The 10,330-nt window shown below is 40.3% G+C and overlaps 1 protein-coding gene across 1 annotated transcript in view; it reads right to left on the reverse strand.

Moving 5' to 3' along the window:
• Positions 1–4,245: 4,245 nt before the first annotated feature.
• PNLIPRP3 (pancreatic lipase related protein 3) overlaps positions 4,246–10,330 on the reverse strand; it is a 52,594-nt gene continuing 46,509 nt past the window's right edge. The window contains exons 13-15 of the mRNA XM_014583294.1: positions 7,649–7,760; positions 4,938–5,105; positions 4,246–4,381 (exon numbers count right to left, since the gene is read on the reverse strand). Of these exons, the coding sequence (XP_014438780.1) occupies positions 4,318–4,381; positions 4,938–5,105; positions 7,649–7,760 (344 nt within the window). The 3' untranslated portion in view covers positions 4,246–4,317. The remainder of the gene's footprint in view (positions 4,382–4,937; positions 5,106–7,648; positions 7,761–10,330) is intronic.

The raw sequence follows: 10,330 nt of genomic DNA on the forward strand, positions 1-10,330 counted from the left end.
GCTTTCAGGGACCAGCAGTTAGCGTAATGGCTATGTCACTGGACACCCATGTAGTTGATCGCGGTTCAAGTCCCAGAGCTGGTGGATTAAACTCATGCTGGGTGCGTGTGCGTGCATACCCAAGATCTCGAGAAGAGAATGGAGGAGAAGGGATTGCAGTGTGGCCATCTGCCCTGGGGGGTGATTTCTCGCTTTCTGTCTCTCTGTCTCTTTGTCTTTCTGGCGAGCACATGCACCTATAGCAAAAACCTCTCAAAAAAAAAAAAAGATAAAAAAAATGTGCACTTTCATAGGACAAGAGACCTGGTTTGTTCAACAGTTAGTGTGGAAGAAGAGGAGGAGGAACGGTTACAGATCAAAAGAGACTTATAGACACATAAGTCAAATATAGTGTGTGTGGATACAGCTTAGATTCCAACTTACACTAATTGCCAAAGGACATATTAGAGACAATCTGGGGAATTTAACAAGAATACAAGATGACTTTAAGGAATGATTATTCATTTATTAGTTAATCTTAAGTTCATAAAAGATTACTATTGCTAATTATGATAAGATTGATTTTACATTTACGTTAAGGATTTGGTTTAAAAATACTCCAGGGCTGGCTCATGGCCCAATGTTTAACGGAGCTGGATTCCATATGGCCAACAGCAGTTTAAATCCTGGCCCCAGCAACTTAAAAAGCATGCTAGACATGTGTGTTTACATGTCCAAAGTCCTGACAGGATGGAGAAATGGAGAAGAAGGGATTGAGATATGAGCACACCCCACTGGAGGGGTTCCCTCTCTCCCTCGGAGGGAGAGCACATGCCCTTCGGCAACTGAAAAAAATCCAAGCAAAATAAAATAAGTATCAACAAAGATATGTATGTTTGTAAGTATACTGATAAAATAGGATTGGTAAAATTTAAAAATTGTTCAATTGATTGACAGTTACCTAGGGGTACTATTTCACTAATTTCTCTGCTGCTGTGAATACTTAAAAATTTGTACAAATAAAAAATTTGAAAAACTAATTTTTAAAAAATTAAGAAAGTGGGGAAAAGGATTAGCAGATGGCATGGAAGTTAAGTCACTGTATCCTACATGGCCAACTTTGAAGTTTGAATCCTGGGCCTGCAGCTTGAAAATCACAACAGTGCATGTGCATGCATGCCCAAAATACTGAGAGGAGAGTGGAGGATAAAGGATTATGACATGGCCAAGAATCCCTGGGGAGTGATTTCTCACCTTCTCTCTCTGTCTCTGAGAGTTCATGGGCCCTACAGCAACAATTATTGGGTTGTCAGAAAAGTCATGACATCTTATTTCTGTCTTTCACCGCAAAAATGCATCCTGACTTTCCTGACAACCCAGTGAAAGAAAGACAGTGTGAAGGCATTAGTAGAGGGGTTGAGTTCTGCTGAGGGAATGATGGTCACTGGAAATCTTGGTGAGAGTGATTCTGAGGTCACATGGGAGTACAAGGCAATTCAGCATTGAGGACTGTTTTCCAAAGGAAGAGACTTAGAACTTTAAAAATCTGATGCAGTGAGAGATTGCATATACAAAAGAAACAAAAAAATGTAAGCAACAGGATAGAGTTCCCAAGAAAGCAAAAGAGAGTAAGATACGATGTACAGGGCAGGAATTGGCCTAGAATAGACGGGCAGCTTCCCTTTCAGAAAGAAAAAGGATAGAGTGAATGTAGACTTTGGTAGTCAAAATGTTTGGTTCAAAAAAAAAAAAAGCAGAGATTTGCTGCCTGTTGGTTTCTGTTTTTTATATAGAGTAGAAGGAGAATTTGGGGTAGAGGGTCACAGTAACAACAATGACAAAAAGAATTTCAGGACAGCATTGATCACAATTTATATTACATTAGTCCTCCCTGGGCAGCACTTGGCTGTTCAAGTACTGGCCTAGGGAGAGAGGTATCTGGGTACACTTAAGGTTGAGGTTTTGCCTACCAGGATAAAAAACCAAGCAAAGCAAAACAAAACACAGCTGAATGATGGCCTATCAGTAAAATGCAACACTCTGCAATGCTGACTCCCATGCAAAACTTCCAAGTTCATGTCTACAGTCCTCCCTCAGCATGCTAGACACACTCCAGCCCATGATCTGGGGTGGCTTAGGCAGAGTGTGCTTCATGGCATCAAGACCTGTCAGAGTTGCTGTCTCTCTGTCTCTCTCTCTGTCTTTCTCACTCATAGAATAAACAGATGACTAAACTTAAAAAAAAATAGATAAGGAGTTAAGGGTGCTGATAGGAGTACTAAGCTAAATTAGCATGCAACATAAACTGAGTAAGAGAGAAAATGGGTAGGTGGGTTGGGGGACTTTAAGAGAGTAGAAGGATATAGGGTCACAAGTCACAAGGTCTGAGAATATCAGCCAGCAAGCCTGAAGGGGAGGCAGTTGTGGGCAGAAAGAAGGACACTCCAATTAGTAAATTTGGAGGTGGGCATTGTGGGCGATTTGATAAAATATTAGTCTAAGTCAATGGTGATGGAGAATGGAGAAAATAGACAGATAATTGGATTGGAATTCACTTTTCAGCATTAATGGCAATTTTCTTAAGGAGCAGAATTTCTAACAGTTCCTACCCCAACAGTTGTAAGTTAAAATACTAATGCTGCAATAATGCAGGGTTCTCCGTAGGAAAGGGAATCACTTTTTAAGTTTTCCTATGAACAGCACAGAGAAAATCAGGAACTGACTCCAACAGCAGCCTGCTAAAGAGTACTAGGGCTGCAACACAGATACTTAGTATGTTCGCTCCTTCCCCCTGAGCTAGCTCACAGTCACCCCATTTCTGGGCTGGCCCCAACCTGGATCTAGATACATCCAGCTCACCTGGGTGAGCAGAACAGTCAGGCAGATCGTGCCAGTGTGCCCACACCTCCCTTCCTCCTCCCATCACACCTGTGCACCACTGAGCAATCTCTTATCTCCTACCTGCACAATAGGATAGACTTTTCCCCCTGGTTCTCTGCTTTCTGCCACACTCAGGTTTATTTATGTGCATCGATGGGATTCAGTTCAGTTGGCAGCAAAGCACCAAGGAGAATCAAGGCACCCTTTGCAGAATATCTGTCATCATTTATTTTCAACATTATTTATAGCAGAGGACTACAGGGTAAACACTGAGTCCAGTGATAAGAGACAGCAAATAAAAACATAGATCTCTCTCTTTCACTGGACAAGGATGCCTAAATTAGAAGAAATTGAAGCAAAATGAAAGAAGAACAATGATTGACACACTTAACTATTACAACATTATTATTGCAAACACAAAAGTTTATTCAATTGTTTTTTTTTTTTTTTGAGAGGTTTTTGCTATAGGGCACGTGCGCTCGCCAGAAAGACAGAGAGAGACAGAGAGATAGAAAGTGAGAAATCACCCCCCCAGGGAGGATGGCCACACTGCAATCCCTTCTCCTCCATTCTCCTTTCGAGACAATGGGCACACACGTACACACGCCCAGTGTGAGTTTAAGCCACCGGGTCCGGGACTCGAACCACCATCGGCTATATGGGAGTTCCTTGACATAGCCATTACTCTAACTGCTGATCCCTTCAATTGCTTTACAGATGAAAGACTACCCTTAAGGTAATTCTCCAGTGGTGGCAGGGGACTTTGGGGGAAGGAGACCACTCCCCCAACCCTGGGGCTGAAAATCCTCAGGTCCCATTGCTAACAGATAATAGCTTATAATAGGTAAACTCCAAAATCTGTTTTGTTCTCCCACATACCCTGAAGACCGAGAAACACCTTAGAAATAACAGTGTACTCTCGTTAATTTTCATTATTAAAAGATAAGACACATCAACCCACAAGGTTATAACCTACTATACATCATGAACTACAGTCATAATTTGTCTCAGCAAAATTTAACAGCATAATAAATATTCCTTAAGTCATTTTAGAACCACGATTATTACATCTGGAAATACTCTAAATGAACTTCAAAAACTCAGCCAGACAGAGATTCACCATTGCCCAGGGGGTTTGTGCCAGCATACTTCGGCATGACCTCCTCTTATGCAGGGAAAGTGCATTATGGCACAATTTTGTCACTGGAATCCAGGTTCCATAGATCACAGGGCTATACTCAGTCTAGGGCTCAGTCTGTTTTTAAGGCAGGTAAAAAATTTTGTCTGTGAAAATTTAAAAAAAAAAAAAAAAAAAAAAAAAACAACAACAACAAAAAAACAACCAAGAACAAACCTGCACTTTTATGTTTCATTTATAAGGGCCAATTCTGGTCTGGATGCCAGGTGGAAAGAGACTTTCTCCCATGCTCTCACTAAATAATTTCATCAAGACTGTGATTAGCAGGGTTTCAGGATCTGGACAGTATTTGGTCCTGTAATGTTCCAGCTACAGAAAGTAGATCTGAAAAATTTGAAGAAAAAAAGATTTAATGATTTCAAAAAGTGGGGATGAGAAATTGGTAGATCTTGGGAACCAGCAGTTAGCGTAATGGCTATGTCGCTGGACTCCCACGTAGTTGACCACGGTTCTCGTCCCGGACCCGGTGGCTTAAAACTCACGCTGGGCGTGTGTGCGTGCGTGCTCAGGATCCCGAGAGGAGAATGGAGGAGAAGGGATTGCGGGTGACCATCCCCCCAGGGGGTGATTTCTCACTTTCTGTCTGTCTGTCTCTCTCTGTCTGGCTGGCGAGCACATGTGCCCTATAGCGAAAACCTCTCAAAAAAAAAAAGAAAAGAAAAGAAATTGGCAGATCTTCTGGTTTAATGAGCATTTATTATTTTCTAAACACTTCTGTAAATCTAGCATTGATTGAAAAAAATTTCCCTTTTCTTAATTGCAAAATTTCAAAGTATAAAAATGTTCTTGCTAGTTGCAAATTTCAAACTACATAGGGGCTTAAATACCATTTATAAAATGTAAACTACGTTCGAAAATGAAACAAAAAAGTAATACTTACTTATATCCGTATTTTCCAGATATATCTGTCACTATTTCTGCTCCCAACTTATCCTGCGAATATCCGAGCAAATGTTTGTTCCAAATGAACTCTATACTTGTAATGTTTCCAACATTCATGTCCACATCGATTAGTTTTGTATAAATCATCCCTGGCTTAAGCTCTCCACTGTGAACAGAAAAATAGTAAGACTCCTAAGACTCCTTAGCTTGTCCTGAGTGTTCACAATGCTGAAGTGGAAAAAAACAACACATCTACATGTGTACCATGAAAGCTAAACTTGTATTTGCTTGCAGATTTATTCTTCCCATCCACTTTGACTCGCATCTCAGAATAATGTAGTTATAAAGTTTGAAAAAAGGGTTGGGTAAATGGGAAGATAGGCTAGCTAATTTTTAGGGTATACCTAGAAAGGCATCATTGCGATTAAGTTCTCCATAGTGAAAAATCTGGTCTTAGCTTTGTAATGTCAGGAACTAGATTTTACTGACACTGGGAAATGAAGAGACTTTCAATGATGGGTTACATTCACACATGGCTGATCTTCTAGTTTACAAGAATCCTATTTATCATGGGGGAAATGCTTCCTTTTCATTAACCAGAATGCATTCCTACCCTTTTCCTGGGTAACCAAACTAGTGATCAGAAGACATTGTGGTGAGCAGAGCAATAGATCAGAGACATGTGGATTATCTTCAAGCATAAAGTGTATTCTATCCAAGCCAAAAGAAACCAGGTGAAATGTCCCGTATTCACAATGCAAAACACCTTCTCTACAGCTCAGATTGCTCAAGGCACCCAAACCAACACCTTCCTACCTCCCTAAGTGTTACCTGTCTCCCAGTATCTATGTCCATTGATAAACATCCTCCTTCTGATGACACAGTCCATTTTTGGTCATGTCAATAACATAAATTAAGTTTAGTGACTATTTAAGCTATAGTCTAGTCTAAACTTACTCCCTTGTTGTTTCCTAATATATGACTCTACCTTCTTTTCTTCATCTTTTCTAACTGGGCTGAAAATTCCATGAGTAAGATCTGGGTCTATATCCACAGAAATCAGAATGGTTCTTCCACAGTGTAGGCACTTAACATGTTTATTGAATGAATAAATGAATGAATGTAGCTATTCCTAGAGTTGGTTGTATTCCATTACTGATGGAACTAATTGACTTAGATATCAGAAGGCAGCTTTTCTTCCACATTCTTAAGGGTAATCTTCTGTCATTCCATGACTGCCTTCACTCAGCATTCACACAATGAATGCAGCCCTTCATGAAAGAGTCAGTGAAGTCCAAGGACCTAAGATATAATCTACGGCGAAGCTGGACTCTCAAAGCTTGACTTAAGAACAGGAATAGACTGAGATGCAAATTCATTCAGCTGACTTTGTTTTAAGATGAGAAAGCTGCTGTGAATCTTAAATGCTTAATTATTCTTAAGAGTGGAATTAGAAGCTAGGCAACATTACAAACAGCTTCTTTAGACATTACTAAAAGAACAGAGAGATATGGAAACATTCCTACAAATCTGAGAAAGGAAAGAAACTGCACATTCACCACCACCTGCCTCAGGTCAGATGCCTTTCTGTAGAGCACCAGCCACACACTGTAGCCCATGTCCTGTAAGCCTCCCAGCCCTTGGTACACTATTTCACTAAACTGCCGTCAGAGGGCTGCTGATGGAAGCCATAAACAACAGATAAAAATGATGCCTGCTAAGACCAGGAAGAGTTTTGGGAACATTGAAACAGTATGTATGAACTCAGAAAGAGAAAAAAAGTGGGATCTATTCAATCCTAGATAGTGCAAACAGCTGATCTGAAGATGGTAGGAGGTGTCTAGAAAGGTGGCTGGAGCCTGTGCGTCAACCAGCATCGAGACAATCATCCACTAAACTTATATTTACAGACTATTGTACTAAGACAAGATGATGTGCAGAAACTATGTCAGAATGATTAAACTGCTGCATCCCTCATCTGACAACCACAAAAATCTCTGCTTTTTGTGCTGTGTCCACTATTTGAAGATGATAAAATTCATAGAGGGAAAATATCTAATCCATTCATCTGTTTGCAAAAGATAGCATTGAATTAGTGTGTATAATGTTAACTCTAAAATAAATTACAGAATTAAACAATGAAAGAGAAATATAGAACACAAAAATGCCAAGGCTGATCAACAAAAGATTAAGGAAACTCAAGATACAGGGGATTCTAGCAAAAGATACATAGTGAACATCTGGGCTGAATTATTCCTCCTTTGACTGTTCTATGTGTCCCATGTTTGTGGGTATGACTCACATAGCATATTAGAAATTTAGCATTTGTATAAATATTCTACTTTATAAGTAATTTGTGACTTATACAAATAAAAATATAACTTCAAATTAGTATAGTATTAAATGAGATTAGCTTAAAAATATATCTCGTGTACTCTGTCAATTTTTCCCATATGCTTTATTATCTAGATTTAAGTTTCCATGCCATAATTTCCAAATTATTTAATTACTAGCTGGAACTGTGGAGAAAATAGATATTATGATTTCTACCTTCTATCTGAAAAACATGAAATAAAAAGAAGAGCCAAAGATAACTTGGTAGCCTGTGGTATTACAGGAAAAGGAAGACTGAGCAGCTCAGCGAGCCAGTCTACCCAACCATTACTGAGTCCCACACGGTGCCAGGCGCCAAGTCCTTGCTCCACTTACCTGAATATCACAGTCTCCCCTGTTTTCCCAATTGTCCCACCAATACGGAGGAATATGCTCCCTTGGGTCACCTTGTTTCCACTGAGCTTAATAGACAATTTGTGCTGCCAACCTGGCAAGAAAGGAAATGAGAATAGAAGAGAAAGAATTACAAACACACGAGAAGCATGCCATCCTGGACATGTCAATACATCTTTAATGTAAATACATCTTTCAGGGTTGTACAGCCCTGTATATAGTCATGAAAAAAATACAACTTTAGTTCAGTGCATTTGTTACAAATTTGGTACATTTTAAAAATACACGTAGGGGTTGGTCTTAGTGGTTAAGGGAATCGGATTCCACATGAGCAATTATGTTGTTAAAATCCCAGCCCCAGTGGCTTGAAAAACATGTCGGACACACGTACGTGTGCCCTAAACCCTGATAGAGTGAAGAGAAAGAAGAAAGGAGACTGTGGTGTGACGACATATCCTATATCCTTGGGAGATGCTTCCTCTCTCTTTCTCTCCTCTCTCTCTCTGTTAAGCGCACATGCCCTCAGGCAAAACAAGAAGAAAAAAAGATTTAAAAAGTCTGAAGTTTTGTGGTAGGCAGTTAGTCAGCCATGAGTGGGCAGCCCTAAGGGAAAAGCAAAAGGCTCTTCTAGCTCCAGGCACCAGGAGGGCGAGGCAATTTGCCATCTTCCTTCCTTGAGGCCTGAGGGAAGCACACAGGGATGATTCGTAGATTTTTCTCTTATCAAAAAGACCTAAGCAAGCGTTTTGGTCAATGCCCTAATTCCCATTAGGGTGATGGACTAATTGGGCAGTCTAATTGGGACAACCTGGCTCACATTGGGCGTGCGCCATTAGGTGATCAAGTTCCTCATTCTTTACCTGTGAGGAAGGTGCACAGGTGCAGGAGAAGAACGTGAGGATTCAAATTCAAAGGAAGGACATAGGCAGCGTAAGGAGCCTCCCACTAATGAATATTCATGATCTCTAGTAATAAAAATAACGGTTAACTAGTACCAAGTGCGGTTGCCACCTGGCAATCTGCCCGCCTAACAACCTCTTTGGGTGTACTTCCTTTCTTTCCTCACCTTTCATTCTATTAAATCTTCTTTTCTACCTACTTCATTTGTAGTTGCAGTTTCATTTTGTGCCTAGGGACAGATCTCTAATTTTAGTGATCTGGACCCAAAGAACCAAGGATTTCACAACGCAGCTCAACACTTTCCCATCCGTTAACAGTTTCATATTTTAACTTTTTCGAAGTATAGTTTAATGACATTTTAAAAAGGAAATTCTTTAATTTTCCAGGCCTTTTATATGACTTTTTAAATTGGAAATCATGTATCTTCTTTTGTCCATTTTCTTTGTATTCTGTGGCATGTACGTGTTTTATAGCTAAGTTTTTATTCAACATAGCTTGACAACTAATCCAGACAACATCTAGAAGATCTATATCTAAGAAGGCATACACTTCTATAATCATTTAGAGGAAGAATAAATTGTTCCTTCCTTTCTTGCCAGGATGTTTGCTAAGAGTGCTTAGTCCATGCAGATATAGGTCAATACAATGTCTGTCACTAGGATCATTCACTTGCAAATGGTTAAACATAACATTTAAGAAATCTAGAGCTAAACAAAACAGTTCTTTCATCCTGAATTCTAAAATTACTGTATGCTTACTAATGAATTGAATAAATTGCCATTCTTAATAAAATTATCTTAAAAGAATTTGAAAAGGGTAAAACACTACTAGAGAGTTTCTTTGTTTCAATTGTCAGAGGGTATGCGCATGTGTGCGCGTGCACTAGTGCGTGCGTTAGCACAAGAAAGAAAGAATCCCCCGATGCGGTATGGTCATGCTGCAATTATTTTTCCATCCTGTCAGGATTTGGGGCATGCAACCACATGTGTCCAGCATACTTCTCAAGCCACCAGGGCTTGAACTACAGTAGGCCATGTGAGATCTAGCTCCCTATGCACAACGCTGAGTTGCTGCACTAAGGGGCCAGATTGAGAGTTTTGTTTGTTTGTTTGTTTTTGCTATAGGGTGCATGCACTCTCCAGAAAGACAGAGACAAAAAGTAAGAAATCATCCCCCAGGGGGGATGACCACGCTGCAAACCCTTCTCCATTCTCCTCTTGGGATCTTGGGCACGCACACACATGTGCCCGGCGTGAGTTTAAACCACTGGGTCCGGGACTCGAACTGCAGTCGATTACATGGGAGTCCAGCAACATAGCCATTACACTAACTGTTGGTCCCAGGCTGAGAGTATTTTTGATTCATGAGTTAATCATTGACAATAGTTCTCCTTCTTCAGCCTAGTCCACTGGAATACAACTCCCACCAACTCTCCTCTGAAGTTACTCTTACCACACTCATTGGTGGCTGAATGGTTTCTTCATCCAGAGGCTCTTTGAGCCTCTATCTCATTTGACCTCTTAGCATATTGGTATTGTAAATGTGTCCTCTATTCCTCATCCTCTTTACTTGGTTCTTTTAGCTACAATCCTACCCTGATTTTCCTTCTCTTTCTCTGCCCATTGTTCAGTCTAGTTTGCAGAGGCCTCTTTTTTTTTTTTTGGAGAGGTTTTTGCCATAGGGCACATGCGCTTGCCAGAGAGACAGAGAAAGACGTAGAGACAGAAAGCAAGAAGTCATCCCACCTGGGGGGGGGGAGGGAGG

Source organism: Tupaia chinensis, unplaced genomic scaffold (genome assembly GCF_000334495.1).
Source record: "Tupaia chinensis unplaced genomic scaffold, TupChi_1.0 Scaffold000069_1, whole genome shotgun sequence".
NCBI classification, from domain to species: Eukaryota; Metazoa; Chordata; class Mammalia; order Scandentia; family Tupaiidae; genus Tupaia; species Tupaia belangeri.